Genomic DNA, 16,813 nt, shown 5'->3' on the forward strand with positions numbered 1-16,813 from the left:
TCCAACGCTATAGCAGGGAGACCTCGTTTACCATACTGCTCAAACTTTGAATGGACGTTGCAAAGATAATAGGGGCGACGGCCATCGTGTCACTCGCCTCGAAACATGGCTTTAAGATCGCACGTGCACAGGGTAGCAGCCTAACCTAAATTTAGGGCATGCAAATGGTGAATAGTCTGCAGAGACTAGGAAAAACACATAACGTGAGGAAATATTGGCAAAAACTCCCCCTATCTATTATCCGAGGCGGCTGTCATGAGTACAGTGAGCCCTCTGACAATTTCTAGGAAGTATTCGCAGTTGCTTGCAAATTGAGCTTCAAAACGCGTGGGAGGGGAAACAAAACAAAGCAAAAGAAGAAATGTTTCCTTAACCTGCGGATAGGACTTTTATTTGGGCGAAAACCGTTTATTGCTAAATACGACTCGACGGGATGACGATGCCGACAAAACTTAAGGGACACTTTGTGGGCCAGCAGCTATGTAGGGTTTGAGTTCCAAATTTTGCAGCCTTTCTGCCAAATGTGAGAAATACAAGGAGAAATCCACAAGCACTTCAAACAGCGTGTGCATGCTCAGTTGACTGCGTGAGCGTGAAAGCTGGTCCAGCAGATGACGACCACTATCGTTGTCATTACTGCCCGTTGTTATCCGCCTCCTGAATATGTACGTTCCCTTAACATACCGGGCTTAAACACACTCCCGCTTAATCACCAGCTCTGTCATTACATGTTGGCCGCATTACTACTCGGTTTTATTATGATGGAGTATGTCGGTGCTGCGCTGTCGGAGCAGCAGGAACAGCATTGCTTGTACGATAAAATGCTCAGTTCTAAAGTACGCGCCCCACTATACTCTAGTTCTAAACGAGGTACGCGTAAAACCAGTTTAGGGCTTTTACACGACGTGCTGGAAACGCCCGCCAACCCATTAAATGTGGTGAGCTCGCTTTGAGTGAACACAGGACAGCGTGGCCGCCGGTACTATCAGAGAAGCTTACTGTGGGATGCGCGAAGCCGCACACAGGCGGTGATGCGTCGAGCGAGGCTATGCTTTCAGCGCGCGCATCGTATCATCGGAGCGTCGGAACATCGTCTGCGAATTTTATCTTGCTTGTAGCAGTGGAGCAATCGGGCGATGTACAAATAACTGGAACCTCGAATCCGCAGAAAAAAATATTTCTGTGGAAGATGGTTATTCCTTCATTAGCTTGAATGCAATGCAATCGGTCCGTCACATAGCAACTCGCCAGATTTTTTCAAGCAGACTCGATAAAAAGATGACGCTCACTATAATAGCAATTTATTGTCTGTAAGTTATTGCCACGGAAACCGCATGAACGCAAAAGCACAACGTCTATCAGAAATAAATTGAGAGCTTAAAGTGGGCTCATGATCTACAACCTCGATTCAATTTACGGTGAGAGAGCACGTTTGTGATATTTATTAGCCGTGTTCATACAAGGATCCGATTGATTGATTGATTCGTAGTGTTTAATTCGCCGACGCAACGCGGGTGATGAGGCTCGCTGAAGTGATTGATTGATTGTAGGGTTTAACGCGCCGACGCAACGCAGGCGATGAGGCGCGCCGTAGTGAAGGGCTCCGGATTAATTTTCACCACCTGGGGATCTTTAACGTGCGCAGAAATCTCGTACACACGGGCGCTTTTGCTTTTCGCCTCCATCAGAAAAGCAGCCGCCGCGGCCGGGCAGCAAACCCGCGACCTCGTGCTCAGGAGCCCGACGCCTTAGCCACTGAGCCACCGCTGCGGGTAGGCGCGCTGTAGTGGAGGGCTCCCGATTAATTTTGAAAACCTTCGGATTTTTAGCGTGCGCCGAAATCTAGTACAAACGGGCGTTTTGGCATTGCGCCTCCATCAGAAAACGGCCGCCACGGCCGGAAATCGAACCTCCGACCTCGTGCTCATTAGCGAAACGCCTTAGCTACTGAGCCACCGCGGCGGGTATGATTGAGGACTCAAGGTTAAAAGTGAGACACCATTAGCAGATGACGCGCAACATAGCACAAAACGAGCAGACGCTTCGATGATGCGATGCGCGGGCTGAAAGGAAATTCCGGCTAGACACGCACAGCGCACTCGTGATGCTTCGCCCAGCACACCGCAGTATACCGGCGGCCACGCGCTCCCGTGTTCAGGCTAAGCGAGCTCACCACTGAACGGCTGCGAAAAACGGGCCAGTTTGCGATACCCTCTCGCAACACGCAAACCTTTCTAGTGGTATTCAATTAACGAGGTCGCTTGGAAATAATTGCAGTGACTCAGAATCAAGGCAAACGCCTTTGAATATACGCGAAATCCCGAAATTGGGGGTTACCCAAAGTAGCAGGTAACAACAAAGGCCGCCGCTGAAGGGACTCGTAGTTTCAGGGCGTCGGGTATGAGACCATGTAGTGCGGTATTAGACCTCAAATCGAAAAGGTACACGGAAGTGAATTTGTCAAGCTCCGGTTTTGCTTGCACTGCGTAGACGGGCTCAAATTACCGCACTTTTCATCGTTTATACCGTTGATAAGTCGGTAACCATTTTATAAAGCGGGAAAGAAGAAAAACTACCATGCGCGGTCTGTGGCGGCCGAACCAACTAAAGCCTGTGACGACAGGAGGAGATGCACATTGATTGGACGATGTCCAAGGTTAGCATTGAAACAAGTTTTGGTTTTGGTTATGTAAAAAAACATGCTTGACTGTCGGCGGCATCGTTGGATGGGCATTCTCGATATCTCAGTAATCGTCTTACCGCGCTTCTGCCATGCTGTCGGCTGTAAAATGCCTAAGATTCGCCTACCAGGATGACTTGGAATCGTAGTAATCACTAGCCGAGGCTTACGCAGTGGATGAACTCCCTCCGCGTCACCGCAGACGCTCAAATGCCATGCGCTTTTCCCGCATATTTGGAGCTTGCCTCACTCATGCCTATATCGTAAAAAGCGTGTTCGCACCAGGCCAAGGGTGTGCTGATTCTGGACTGTGCCCACTGCACGCAAGTAGTCGGTGCTTGTGGCAACAGCACGCCAACGAGAACTCGATCGCTTATGCGTCAGTGTCCGTCTGCGCGCGTTCTGCAATCTCGCTCGTGCGGCAGTGAACGTCACGGCCCAAAAATGGTGAACTCAGTTTAGAAAACATCGGCCGCAAAAGAAAGAATCCACTTACAAAAAACGCCTGTAGACTCGGAGATTCAAACTTGCGACTAGCAAAACAACAATCCTAGCGCTTCAGACCACTCGGCCACGAGCCAGCGCTGCCAAGGTTTGATATAAGTTGTGTAATGCACAACCAGTTATAACTTTTATTTAGTTTTAGCATTTCATGTAAGTTAGGTGGCTATTTGTTGTATAGCGATCGTGGAGTAAGCGTCCCCCCGAACTTCCACAATAGCGTTCGCAGATGTGTGGTCGTGCAGCTGACTGCTGTGCTTGTTAGCCCAGCGCAAAAAAGGGATTCCTGCTTCCTAGTTTTGCACTCTACGGTAAAAGTTTCAGTTGATTTTATTTTCTTAGTACCTATATTGACTTCGCTAACTCTTCTCCCGCCTTCAAGTGGGCGTAGGCTTTCCTACTAGCAGTACGAGTCAGCGATGCGTCGCATGTACACTTGTGGAGCGCTTCGGTGGAGCGACCCGGACTCGGGGCTTGATACAGTGTACAAACTAAGAAAGTAAAGAAAGGCACATTCTGCCATTCACAAACGTGTTGTGGCTTAGTTCCAACTGAGCCAGCGAATTGCGACGACCCGTCGGCGGCCGGCGGACTAAACGCTGGGTCGTCTGACTGTCGGAAGGTCGGTGAGCCGTGCAGTAGCGCAGCCAATTGACAGCTCATGTCCTCCTGACGTCACACGGAAACACTACAGAAAATGGGTGAGGGTGCAGACAGGAGGACAGCATTTTCGAATTGATTTTTGTACTAAATAAATTCGGGTAAGCGCGGTCAGAGGGGTCGAAACAGGGCCTAGGGACTCCGGACTAAAATTTGCGCAAGTAATACCGCAATATTTACACATCACTTCAGTGTCCCTTTAAGGTACGTGCACACAGCCGGGAGGTACCGTGCCCACACAATGTCGGCAGAAAGCGGAGCGGCACCGCACGGTCGGAAAACCCAACACCTACTCACCATGGCGGTGGTGACGTCATTAACCCGTCCTTCGTGGGCTCTCTCGAACAGATTTCCCCCCTATTTTAAGAGTTTTCCGGTTCATTGATGCGCCCAAAAGACAGAGTGAGCTCCAGTGTGCAGAGTGTGCTTTCCAAAACAGAGTGGGCTTGCGGAATGGAAACTGGTTGGCACGACACGTCACAAACGCGTCATCACACCCGCCATCGCTCATTGCCCTCTGCGCTCTGCGGAACGGCAGAAATGGCGTTACAAGCCATTAACCCTGCGGCAACGAAAACGAGTCGTACCCGGCAAAACGGGTTCTGATCGTCTGCTGCCGTCAGAAGCAGACACACGGCACGGCACGGCGCCGTTAGTGTGCCCGTGCACACAAAACACAAGTTAGCCTGAATGGGAGTTTTTTGGCTGAAATGCGTCTTTTAAACTTCTTACGGCAGGCGGCCTGCTCCCACGGGTGGCAGTATGATGGTGGAAAAACTGCCAGTTTACTGCCAGGGGCCACGAGCCCTCGTAAAAAGGCGCATTTACCACGATTGTACCTCCCTACAAAACGCAGTATCTAGCGTTGAATACTACGTTTGTCCTAATGGGAGTATTAAAAACTCCCGCTTCTCCTTCTCCTCCTCTTCCTTCACCACTTCCTCCTTTACGCGTAATTACAACATGGCTACCAGTTGGTGTCGTGTTTCGTGTGAGCTCTAGCGTCCACGAAAATTTATTGTCGATTTCAACTTGCGGCCGCACGAATGGATGTGAAGTGCTTCCCGACAACCGAAGCCCGTTGCGAACATTGTGGAACCAGCCTAGACTAACGTCGACTCCGAGTCACCGACCTTAGAGCCGACGGAGAACGCAAGCGAGCCGACGCGAATCCTAAATGCAGTGATCGCTAACGGAGAGTGGCTAGTTAAAAACAACGCAGTTGTGCCTCTGCGAGGTGGTTGAAGGTAAGATTTCCACGTTTTTTATTGTAACCAACATTTTGGAAGACTGGTGCCCCTTGTAGTGTTACATAAGCTCAGTGTGTTTCGCGCGTCAGTCCGTGCGATTCTCCGCCACTCGATTTGAGCGTTGTGCATGAGAGAGGGCGCCATCCCCGGAACGTCATTGGGGAGGCCGAACCGACCGAACTGTGTGAAAGCATTGTGTATTTTAGCGGGTCTCGAGCGGAACAATCACTCATTCACACTCGCGAGCAGAATGAACAGTGTCCGCACTGTGAAAGGCTGTGAGTTGTTTTTGTTAGGCTGTGTCTGTGGCTTATTGGCAGGCGAAAGTGAAGTTGGCTGGTCAAGCGTCGAATAGCTGCTTTTCTTGAGAAGTACGTGTGGTGCCCGCCACGCCTGCTACGAGGACGGTGACTGCCGCATGCAGCGGTCGATTCGTTGCTTTCAATGGAAAGGGAGACGGTCGGGACTGCGTGGGAGCTTTCCGTGCGCTAGGCGTGTGTAACTATAACCAGCAAACGCCATTCGAGGGAGCATTCTGCAGGGTAGACGGACGGCTGCTTATTTTTCCTTCAAGGAGTACTGGCACGAAACTTTTATGTTGCACTTTTTTGCTTTTATTGATGCTTAATGGTCTCGCGAACCGGCAACAGCACTTTCAATACTTCAGCGCGCGATAATTATTTATATTGAATGGCCCGAAAATTGCTTGTTTGAAATTCCCGCGCTCTCATCCCGAAATCCGCATATGACACATTCCCGGCATTATTTCACCGCTTTGAGCAGACGTCAAACCACTGTGGAGGCCGGTGGGGGCGTTGTTTCGACCGCGCCGCCGCCGGAGCTGAACGGCCGAGCTGCTTGAAGGTGACAGGCCTACCATCGCGGCGGAAATTCCCTGACCGCTTTCAATAAATGTTCTGATGGCGACTTCTATTGCGATTCCGGGCTATTTTATCGGTTCCTTTCCCGTGTGTGAAACTTTATTTTTGCCAAAAGTGCCTTCCTGGGCAGCGGTTATGCCTGTAGCTCTGGCTACGTGCACCCGTCTGTGAATCGCCGGCGCCCGCTCGCCGCTCGCGGGGCAGCGCGCGTGAAGTGACGTCACGAGTTTTGGACGAGCGCTGTCCGCGTCACTTTTTTTGGCTATCACGAGATGATGTCACGGTGATGTCCATTTGCTGAGAGCCGCTCCGCGTGCTGTTCCGTCTGCGTGACAAATGAGATCCAATTAAAGTGTGTTCTTCGCGTCGCAGGCCGCTCATATTTCAGCCAGGGTATTCTGTTGAGTAAAAAAAAGCGAACTGCCCAATAACTCCGAAAACTGGTGTCGGTACTCCTTTAACTTTGCGTTATGGGAAAGAGGGAAGGTGCAGGTGGTAAAACCTGAAGCTCCCTTCCACAACACTACACGCGAGGAAGAGGGAAAGGAAGCCTTTTGAGCAGTTGGCCGCCGCAAGGTTCGCGCTCCCTTTCCACGGTGTAAGAATATTCTTACACCGTGTCCCTTTCGAACAGCACTTTGTTTTGACCAACTAGTAAGCGCAGGTGTCTCGGGCGGGAGTGCAATTTTGCGTACCTTTAAATAAACATTCAGACATTACGGAAAGTTGGAAACGAGAGTGAAATGTTCGGCGTCATTACAATGCCGTTTCTTTTTTTCAGGTGCGATGCCCAATATGCTTCTGTATTTGTTGCCCTAGATTTAAAGCGTTTCGTTTTCCCTGTAATGCCTGTCCTTCTGTGGCTTCCCGGAGAACGTGCCAGCAGGCGCGGCAACGTCAACGTTTGGGAGGCAAGTGCAAGCAATGAGCAACGGCGACATGCTGACACCATTGTTTGCAAAGGCTTACATATTTTTCTTTAAAGATTGTTGTAGTCGATGAAGTTGTTATTAAGATACTATGTATTCTCGATGTTTTGTTGATTCGGTGTTTTTATTGTGTTAATAAAGTGTTCACACGTGTAACGTATTTATGTAATTGGTATGCAATAAATTGACTGTGCGCAGAAAACAAGCTTTTGACGCTTTGCCGTTCAACGTTTTGAGCGGGAAAAGACTAGAAATTACGTTATCCTGAACAAAAAATGCAAATGCTGCCTGTGCGATCATTAAGAACTCCCGAATGCGGTAATAAATTCCTCCACAGCGCGTATATCAAACGCCGAAAAACCGAAAAAAATACCTCGAATGCAGGCCAGCACTGCTCCCAACGCGCACCCTGAAAACTCCCAGTTGGACGAAATAATATTCTTCCAATGTCCCCCCTGAAAAATTCCATTGTAGTGGCAGTAAAATGAAACTCCCATATGCTATTGAAAAAATCTGTGGTTATAATGGTAGTAAGGCGATACTCCTATTGGAAGGAGTTTTGAATACTCTGAATTGGTACTGAGTTATGCGACAAGCCATTTAGTCATATTCCAGCTCATTTGTGTTCTGTGTGTACGTTTACGGTTGGTCATACGTCGCTGCGTTGGTTAATCCACCCCTTATGGTGTATGCTGTTCTGTGGGCATGACCCCCACACGGATAACACAATATCAGTCGAAGCCCAAGAGGCTAAAGGCCTCGCTAAAATACTTGGATTTTTCACCTGGTTTATTGGATAGAGATCTTTGTTAAGCGAGCAAAGGTAACCACTGCACCAAAAAAAGCTGTCTGTCGATCTGTGCACATCGCAAGCTGTGGTGGACGCAACACGTGCTTGGTAACTGCAGCCTTGCGGCGACAAAGTGCAAGCTCATGAACGTATGTGTAATTTCTCATTGCTCGTAACCAATTAGGCGTCGGGCTGTGAGCGGGGCGCGTTGGTGTTAACGTCAGCTTTGATAAAGCTTCCGCCCTTAGGCTTCGGGAGGGGGAGAAGCGGCGATGCGAAAAGGACCTAAATACCGCATAGGTTGCATAGAACCAGGAAACGGTTGCATCGAAAAAAGTATTTTTATTTCAAGCTTAAAAAATTACACCATCTTTCCATAGGGGAACCATGAGTAGGATGCGAAGCAGCATGGGGGTTCACTAAATTTTCCATTTGTGGGTGCCGTTGATTCGGGGCTGTTGGTTCCATCCGAACTCATCCTACAGCACCGGAGCAGCACCGGTGCTGGCGGTGCCTCAGAGCCGACTGAACATGTAAGAAACAGCGCAAAGGACAGGACGTACAGTTTAAGACGAACACGTGGCGCTGACTAACAACCAAGTTTGATTGCTTGCAGGCGGCTCATATACACATCTACAAAGCAATGGAAAGGGAAAAGGAAATTACAGATAGCAAGGGAAGAGGGAATTACAGGTGGGATGAAATGTACATAAGCTCTTGTCACATGGTCTTCGATACGTAAGGCCCAGTTATACATTTTAAAGATATCCGATTTCATTGTTATACGGAAGGATTGAAGGTTTGCTTACACATTTATCGCCACGCTGACTAATGCAAAAGGCTTCAAAAATATCAGGTGTGCATTGTTGGCATATCTTCGAATGATACGACACTGATCAAATTTTGGTTCGCACTTACACTGGCGGCAGTGCGCAGCTAGGTGACCGCCGACATTCGATTTTAGTAAATTTGCATGCTCCTGGAGCCATAGATTTATACATCTCCCCGTCTGACGCACATAGCTTCGTTCGCAATCCAGGGAGATTTTGTAGACGACATTCTGACGGCAGCCTATGTACTTCGTTTTGTGGTTAATCTCACATGAGTTGTGCTTTCTGCCTACCTTATTCACCATCGCACAGAGCTTGCTCAGTTTGTTGGGCGTGGACATAAGAACTTTTGCGCCCCATCTTTCGGCAATCTTTTTAACTTTGTGCGATACCTGATGCACGTACGGAATGGCGGTTGTACAGGGTGGTGCGTTCTCACTTTCTCCGTCATCCCCGTCATTTATGCCCACGGCCTCCGACGAGCAAGGGCTCGATGCGAGTAAAAGAAAAAGAAAAAGAAGCCACCTTATATAACTGCTGCTTGTGGGAGGGCCCAATGACACCGGATAAATCAGCCTAGTCGTTTCCTAAACGCTGGGACCGCTTTTAATAAACGCCTATGGTTCGTGTACTGGCCTCTTCCTCAAACGTAGTCCAACCAGGCGGAGTTCTGTCGAAGACTTTCACATTCAGGACGTTTCACTGTATACTGGAGGCTGGGGTGGCATAAACTGCAGCAGGAATTTGGACATAACATTCTTCGAACGTGCCGTTTGAGTACATAATTGCCGTGTTTGTCAGCAGACATTGATTGGCGACGCTGTACCACATGTGTCCACACGAACGAGTTGCCAAACCACTCCTCTACAACTGCCATCTGCTAAGAAGGGTTACGTACTCCCTTGCGGAAGGCTGTGGTTTCTCCGACAACCATGGAGCGAAATTTCGGAACAATAACTTGCACAGAAACGGGATGCTTATCGAACTTCGCTTCACAAACGGCAAACGCTTTTAAACACACAAATAAGAGCTTTCTCCAATGACCTGATTTAATTCGCAATTCGTCTTAAAGGTGTAAAATGCACGCCCAGCTCACTTCACCCACCTGGATAGTGAAAATATTTCACCCTTTCGGTTGCACCACGGTAACTACCGATTGCATGGGACTTCTAAGTATACTGCTACCTTAGAACATTGCGAGAGCTAGAACAAAAGTTGCTGACGCTGTTCGCTTCTTTCTAGCCAATGCCCACTTGTCGATTTACCCGAAGTAGGTGCCCTTGAGGGGATAATTTGCCCGCTTTACCGTGAAATCGCCGAAGCTGTAAATTGAAAACGTAAAAGTTGCTGAATATAAGATGCCACGTGGCACCTGAATGTGATGGAACGTGAGTCGAACAGGTGATCAGCACCCCCCAGAACCCTGGTTGTACGTAGGCTGCGGAGCGTGCCAAGCCCATTGCTGGCGTAATTCTTTGGGTTAGACTAAGAAATTAACGTGAAGAATTAGACGCAAACACCGTGCAGTAGAAAAATGGCGCTAGACGTAATTCGTACCAAAATGCGAACAAACAAAACCGAAGAAAAATAAGCAAATATTGTGTAGCAGTAAAGAAGTAGTAATAATTATCGCTAGGCTTTCGCCTTGAGAGCATGTAAGCAGGCTTAAGTGTCGCGATCAATTTATTGTCGTCAGGCATGCTACATGGCGGCGTAACCGAAATGGATAACGCTACATAGTGTTTTTCTTTGCTTGTTTTTCTTCTGTCTGGCCGGCAGTGAACTGCGTATGAGAGCATTGTTGTCATAAATCTCACGTTGTTAGACGCTAGGGGTTGGAAACATTGTGCGCCTATACTTATTGGACGCACACGTTTTAGCCAAAGCACACCCTCATACGTCACCCAAACGAGATCTTGAACGCATACTTCTAATAGAAATGCGAGTAGTTTTATTGGTCTTGGGCATAGTGACTTACCATAATTTTATCCAGTGGGGCCACAAAGGAGCAAGAGAAGTTTTAGTCTTCGAGCAGCCCTGGCGGATTTAGAACGAGGGGAGCAGGAGCTGTCTTCCCCAAACAGTATGCACCCTCTAATTACAGGACCCATAGTACGCCCTTCTTCGACTTCTCTTCGTGAACTCCAAAGAACCACTCTATCTTTACCCTCCCCTTGCCATCTTGTTACAAAGAGCCACTGCATCTCCTTACTACCCTATTGAAACACAACGAGCTTGGTAGATTCTTCATGGCCCCAACCGCTCGCATTGTTATTTTTGCACCAATGCTTTCCTTTTTTGTAGATGTGAAATAGAAGTCCCCCAAGATAGCTGCATTGAATTTATTCTGCTATAATGAAATTGCAGAAAGTCTGCTTTCTGGTCTGGTTGATATACATTTCAATTTCTTCATATGAATTGCGAACGTCTGTACTGATCTTTCAGAGTAGTTTATTAACCACTTTTTGAAAAACGTTTCTTTAATTTGTGCCAAGTTAATACCACTTTCAAATCTCAAGTGGTTCATGCATTTTACTTTCGCTAGCATACCGCACTTCCGAATGAAGGTTTCTAAACGATTTTTCAAGACTCCTCCCAGAGAGGTGAAAATATTTATGGAAAGACGGTGTCTTCTTGTGGGACAATTTTATTTATTTAGGGTATGCTGTAAGGACGTTTTAGCACCCATCCAGGCACCCGAGGCAAAGAGAAGAGGGTAGCCTGTAATAATAGCACAAGGTGTGCACTTTACGTACCATCATCGGCGTAAGAAGTAAAAATCTCAAAAAAGTTTACCATGATGAAAATTGTTTTTAATACTTCGTGCAAAAGTAACAATGGCTTGACACCGAAGGCACACGTTAGCAACGTTTTGCAAAACCAGAAACAAGTCAACTTAGTCGGGTGAGTATGGTTGATCAGATAGGAAAACAACTTTATTGTTGATACGTGTAGGACCTTTCTCAAGTCGACATCAGTGTTCTTGCGGCCCTGGGAGGATTTATATAGGTTTCCGCGGTGTCTTTTGCTCCTCGGGTGCCTGGGCCAGAGGTTTGTGTTGAGCAGCGTGGCCTCCCACTGGTCCTAGTTAGTAATTCGGAACAAAATGCGGTGTTTTAGGGGTTTGGTTTCGCAGTACCGAACCAGATGTGACAGGTCTGCGTATTGATGGCATGGAGGACATTGGCTAGAGGGCAGATCAGTGTAGTAGAGTGATAGGAGGGCAGCGGAGGGAAAGGTGGATGTTTGCAGTTGGCGCCATGCCGCAGCGTGGTGATGGGAGAGTGAGGGGCCGGGTGGTGGGAAGCGAACCATAGACATGTGGTTGTGCTTGAGTACCGATCGGTAGGTGGAGATGCGATGCCTATGGGAGAACCATTGAGGAGGTCCTCCATCGTCACTGTGATCTTCTATGACCAGTTCTCGAGCAACCTCGCGTTCCGATTCACTTTCTTGGAGGTCGGAGTGACTCGGGCCCCAAGAGATGTATATTTTTGCTTACGCATTTCGCATGACTGTAGAAGTAGGCGCAATGTCCAAGGAGAGACTTGCCCATCGCAGTAACTTATTTGGAGTCGCTCGTTTCAAGAGTACTCTTAGGGCTGAAAATTATTGATTGAAAACTTACTTTATTCAGTTTAAAAGCCATTTTACCGTCACCACAAGAAGTTTCTTCGCTTAGCTCTCCAATCGGCTCGAGACAGGACAAACGGTGAAGATATTTCTTCCGTTGAGGCCGATGTAGTTGTTGGGGCTGAGGTTGTAGTGATATTCGGCTTCTCTGGGAGATCTATCACAATTACCCGACCTTCTTCTGGAGTTTTGATTGGTGACATCTTTGTAAAGTACTTGACAAAAACATCGGTGGCACTGACACCTGCAGGAGAGAGAATTTCATGGTGCATAATACATGACAACTTGCGTTCAAGCTGGTAAAGTGATTACATGATATTGCCACCAACACCGAACACAAAACAAACCGTGAGAAAACTAAACGCCACTGTTACCACTATGGTTGCAGATAAGATCAAGCTACAAAGTCTGAAGCCTCGACAGAGGCACTACGGCGAGAATGCCAGCACGGTGAATAAGATACTACAAATTTCAGGTAACTTCCTTGATTACACAGTGTTGCTACAAAAACCACCCGTAACGTGTGAGAAAACGAAGTTTTTGTTCCCACTAATTTTTATATACTCAAAGCTAATAAGTGTGCCATATCAAAAGAGACAGTACAGTGATAATGCCAGAGTGGCTTCTGCGCAGGAAACAAATTTAAATTGCATTGTTAATTTGAAAGGTCTGGTAATTATACGCAGCGGTCTTTGTAGACTTCATGAAGATGTTTGATTACTCGAACCCCGGAATCATCTATAAAAAATGCGGAACTTCAGGGTGGTTGTGTAGATTAGTATTCGCTGACAGGCTACGGGAACAGTTTATTTTGACAAGCGTGACCAAAGCCAAGGAGTTTTGGGGCCATTAGTCATTACCCTATATGCCATGAAATGGCTGAAATACATTAGATACGAGTTTTATTCTTGTGGCGGTTAAACACTTCTAGCTTGTAAGTATCGTGTCGTGAATGGCAAGAGACATTGGATGAGCAAAGGAAGTACCCGTGATCTGGCTTCACGATAGCATACGCCGATGTCAATATTTGAGCTACCGTGGTTACGAACCCCGGGCCTCCTCGATCACCCATGCCTGATCTTCGGCGTTCTACGCGGGACGCTATCCGGCGCTCGCTTTTCCCGTGCATTACTAGGGGATCTCCTGTCCGAAGGGAGTGCTCGGACTGCCGGCGGGCTGTCCAGGACTAGTAGATTGAGGAGGCCGTCCATTCACTCTACCAGCCCCGGACAGCCTTCAGCAAGTGACCATTTCACATCGCGAAGCCCCTTCATCGTTCCATGCTGAACTTAAAGCAATTCCAGATGCACTTTTGACGGTAATAAAAAACGCTTTACAGCCCAGAACACGCTCGGTTATTCGCGCCCGTGCCCTTCAATCCGTTCGCCAACTGCGTTAGTTTCGTGCGTGGTTGTTTATGTGTGAGCACACGCACTATCACGCACGCACACACAGACACGAACACTCTCACACGCATACATACGCGCGAGCGAACACAAAACATGGGAGTCCTCTGCACCAGCAAAACGCCGATTTCCAAACGAGTCAACTTTTGCACAGCGCGACGCTACGGTCGAGGAATTATAAAAATTCGCTCGCGCTGTGCATGCGGTCACTATACACCCTGTGGACATGACGCATGCTTGCCACGCTATATATAAAACCTACCAAACGCAGACAATACTGTAACTGCAAGGACAGTATGAATATGCAACAAAGTTTGAAACAAGCATACAAGAGAGGCAGACGCACTGCGGTTGACTGCCATATAGTTAGGGGCATTGGAAGCGCTTTGAAAAATGTATTAATGGGATATATGATTCCTAGTGGTGCACTTTATTTCCTACGAGTGTGTTGAAAAACGTACCAGATACATTCAAGTTGCCTAAAAAACGCTGTAATAAAAAACGTTAGGAGAGAGCACCAGGAGTGTAGCCAGGTGGGTGTTTCCATGTCAGAACACCGATCAAAATTTTCTAACCAATGCAATGCTCATCCGCCCCTTTTTTGCCCATGCGAGTTTCACACTGCATCGATGTAATAACAGAAAAAAACGAAGAGATAAATGACTAGGATTAAAAATAAATGACTCTGGCAATGTTTCGGTAAAGCCCAGTTTCTTTTTATGTTTACACAGCAGCCGCTTAGCCACCCTAAATATACTTCAAGGTGCGCCACCGCAAAGTCTACTGCACCACTACTTCTATGTTTGTAAAGCGTTTTGTGTGAAAAGGCCTCACCCAGACTTTATATAGAATAAACGTATTTCAATTAGTTTTTTTTGTTACACCCCGGGCCACACATCATGTCTATGGATAGAGCAGCAGCGGTGTGTTTGAGGTGAAATAGCACGAAATGTAGATTGCGGAAGGGGTCAGTTCCCGGTAGCGCCCGCACTTTGAACAGGCCCGTTTCTTACAAAAAAACTAGCAAGCTGACCACTGCAAAACTGGTTCGAAGGAGCTACCACGGGACCGGGTAGAATATAAATCAGGCTCTGGCCAGCCGGCCTCGACTAGCTCGCACGGGGTTAGGACAAACTTCGAAAGATGTATACCGCTAAACCTTTTGAGCTTTGAACGAGCAGCGGCTGCTTCGTTTCCAGATACTTTATTCATTCCACAGGTGCTTCTCAAATACCTAAAAGTAGGGTTTGCGACGCACTCGCCGGTTAATATTTCCATCGTGAACACTGGCCGGCCACTCCTGCCTTTCACTTCATGGCTGTGTATAGCCGCAGGAAAGGGAGGTTGGCGAAGCAATTTTTTTACTTGTTGATTCCAAGTGCCTTCCGTGGACAACAAATACTTTTGCTGTGAGAATATGCGTGTAATCATATAACCTAGTGAGCATGTTACTTCAAAATACAAGTTTGGGTGTCAGTGTTAGCAGGTCCGCGAAGAATCACAAAAAAGGTGCGGTCATTGGCCAAAAATTTCTCTCGGTGATTATTTAAAAACCCTTTCAAAGTCACTATATCGGCAATAGAATACATATACACCATTTTCCTTGCTAGAGGTGGGCGCCGCCATTTGCTTTTTCTGACCGGACGCTAGCGCCGTCTATGAAGCGACCGCCGAAACTTCCGCGCTGGGCTGTTAAGTGCTCCGTTCCTTCCGTGCGTCTGCTCGGTACCCGTGCATTACCAAGTGAACCGTAGTGGTTTGGCGTTAAGTTAGCGGTTGCAGTGCTTGTGTGTGTGGTTCTGTTTTGTTTTCATCATCTGCGGACGGATTTTAGGTCTTTACTTGCTGCCAGAGCGGAAAATGCCGATCCCGGCTGTTGCGAGCAGCAGTAGCAGTGTGGTGGTGGTGCCGGTGGTGCTCCGCAGTTCCGCGATGCAAACGTACCGGTATGGCACCGACTGACATAGAAATCGATATCGGGGAGTAAATACGTGTTTCCAATGCCACCGTGCTCGTAATGTTCACCGATTAGTCATGTTTACGGAAGCGCGGACGTCGAATGCGAAGTGCGCACAGCATATGTGGGTCACGGTGATCCGTGCTCGCGATGGACTTTCGACGAGGCGATTGCTACGTTGTTGACATTGCAATGTAATATAATCTTTCGTAACTAGACTTATGACGGTTACTGACGAAACGAAATTACCTGGGCGGAAAAATAACACGGCCGCACATCCAGTCAAATTACTATTCGAAGGTTGAGCAGAAGGGTCGACGTTCGGGCGAGTTAATTCTGGTTGATCATGATAGTGATTATGATTGACCTAACTCTGCGCAGCGCATGTGGCCTGTCGCTCGGAGCCCACCTTTGTGAAACCGCTGCTTGCACCACAAATGCTTTACGCGACCAGCAGTAACTGTTTTGTAATTGTAATTAGATTCCGTGACAACGCAAAAGGATTAGAAGCTTTTTCTTTGACTGCGTTGTGAACAGGTTGAGCTACTTTACAAATGCAGCGTTCACGCGTATCTCGAGCTTCGTTTCCACATTGGGCTGCCTGCTTAGCCTGCTATCGACCAGCAGTGTGCGATGGAGAAAGTTATCCTTTCATATCGTTTGGCAGTGTAATGCGTTGGCCTGAAAAAAAGTAAACAAAACGCCGTGATTTTAAAGGTTAGATTAGATGAAAAGGGGATTGTTTAATGCCAATCGGCTGTAATGAACAAACAATATATGGTATTTTAAATTGACTACAAGGAACTAGAAGTTATTGTAATGTTGTATTGTATCGGCGCTCTTGAAAGATCCCCAGGTGGTCAAAATTAACCCGGAGCCCTCCACTACGGCGCGCCTCATCACCCATGAAGCGTCGGGGCGTTAAACACTATAAAGAATCAATTAATCAATCATCCAATCAATTAATGCTGTATGGTAAAGGATAAAGTTGCTTCTAACATTTCAGGGGGTTCCGTTCCCTGTCGCAGCTTTGCGCGTCATAAATGGATTTTGCTCCGTCTGCTTGCCGTCCAAGTGCACCCAACAAACGCTGGAGTTGGTTGTTGGTACAAAGTCGTAGCGATTTATCAGCGGCATCCACCAATATCTCAACTCGGTGTGTGTTGGGAAGCGATGCAGCAAAAACACGCCGCAACCGCACTGCATTTTCTCCAGGCAGTGTCGTGCACATGCGTGCTGTCAGCGACTGTTTCTCGCTTTCTCTGGTTGTTCAATAACCCACCACCGCGCAGTGCT

The 16,813-nt window shown here is 47.7% G+C and overlaps 1 protein-coding gene across 1 annotated transcript in view; it reads right to left on the reverse strand.

Moving 5' to 3' along the window:
• Positions 1-12,177: 12,177 nt before the first annotated feature.
• Positions 12,178-16,813, reverse strand: part of LOC144139926 (protein 5NUC-like) — an 81,683-nt gene continuing 77,047 nt past the window's right edge. Inside the window, exon 9 of the mRNA XM_077672151.1 lies at positions 12,178-12,398. Coding sequence (XP_077528277.1) covers positions 12,178-12,398 — 221 coding nt within the window. The remainder of the gene's footprint in view (positions 12,399-16,813) is intronic.

Source organism: Haemaphysalis longicornis, unplaced genomic scaffold (genome assembly GCF_048455015.1).
Source record: "Haemaphysalis longicornis isolate Haplotype H1 unplaced genomic scaffold, Haemaphysalis longicornis Haplotype H1 scaffold_5, whole genome shotgun sequence".
In the NCBI taxonomy this organism is placed as follows: domain Eukaryota; kingdom Metazoa; phylum Arthropoda; class Arachnida; order Ixodida; family Ixodidae; genus Haemaphysalis; species Haemaphysalis longicornis.